The 927-nt window shown below is 33.1% G+C and overlaps 1 protein-coding gene across 1 annotated transcript in view; it reads left to right on the forward strand.

The window, feature by feature from the left end:
• LOC105624406 (gamma-glutamyltranspeptidase 1-like) overlaps positions 1–927 on the forward strand; it is a 6,913-nt gene continuing 5,986 nt past the window's right edge. The window contains exons 1-2 of the mRNA XM_012205773.1: positions 1–30; positions 115–311. Coding sequence (XP_012061163.1) covers positions 1–30; positions 115–311 — 227 coding nt within the window. The remainder of the gene's footprint in view (positions 31–114; positions 312–927) is intronic.

Consider the following 927-nt stretch of genomic DNA (forward strand, 5'->3'; position numbering starts at 1 on the left):
ATGGTGAAAAACGAACGGCATGTCTTCCGAGTGAGTGGATCGATTTTGAATTAATTGTTCGCAGAGTACGGGCGCAACTCCATTTATTGTATTAATAAATGGAGCTTTTCGTAGAGAAAAACCATGAGAACTTCCTCGCCCTCCTCCAGCACGAGTTCCGTGTACACCAGCGCCGACGATGCACGTCGGTGCACCGGCTATGAGAGGAGCCAGTTCCTTGACTTGGAGGATGTCGGAACTACCTGGCTCCTCGGTTCGCATTCTTCGCACGATAGATCCAAACGAATACTCGAGAGATTTAAAATAGATAAGTGAGTGACACAATATCCATTACCATGAGCACAAAGTTCTTCTAGATATTTTTGTATTTTGTTTGCCAGTTGAGCATTATATATACTTTCCTTTCTTAGAGCTTAGATATTACATTTCAATTTCATCTGGGAAAGTACTTCAATTTTAATTAGAATGCAGAAAAGCGAAAGTAATTTCCATGAATTATCTCTAAAAGTTCTTACAATTAAATCACCAGTGGTAGAAAGTGACCTCTATCATCGGTCATTTTTATCTGTCACGTTATCTCGCAGCTGCACTTTATTGGTCTTTATATGCACTTATACAATAAAAAGTGTAGAGAGCTGCTCAGCTCTCAATAGGAGGTGTGTGTTAGAAAGATTCTTATGTCCAGCATTATAAAGTAGCTTTAATTCATCAGCGTTCGTTAAAATTGACACAACTGGCAGGCAGTAAGGAGTCCTTTATATAAAAAGAAATTTCATTATATTTTTAAAAATATTTTATTATTTATGTATATGTATATATATATATATATATATATATATATATATATATATATATATATATATATATATATATATATATAATANANANANATANANAATATATATATTATATATATATATATATATA

The sequence above is a fragment of the Atta cephalotes genome, assembly GCF_000143395.1.
Source record: "Atta cephalotes unplaced genomic scaffold scaffold00077, whole genome shotgun sequence".
NCBI lineage: Eukaryota > Metazoa > Arthropoda > Insecta > Hymenoptera > Formicidae > Atta > Atta cephalotes.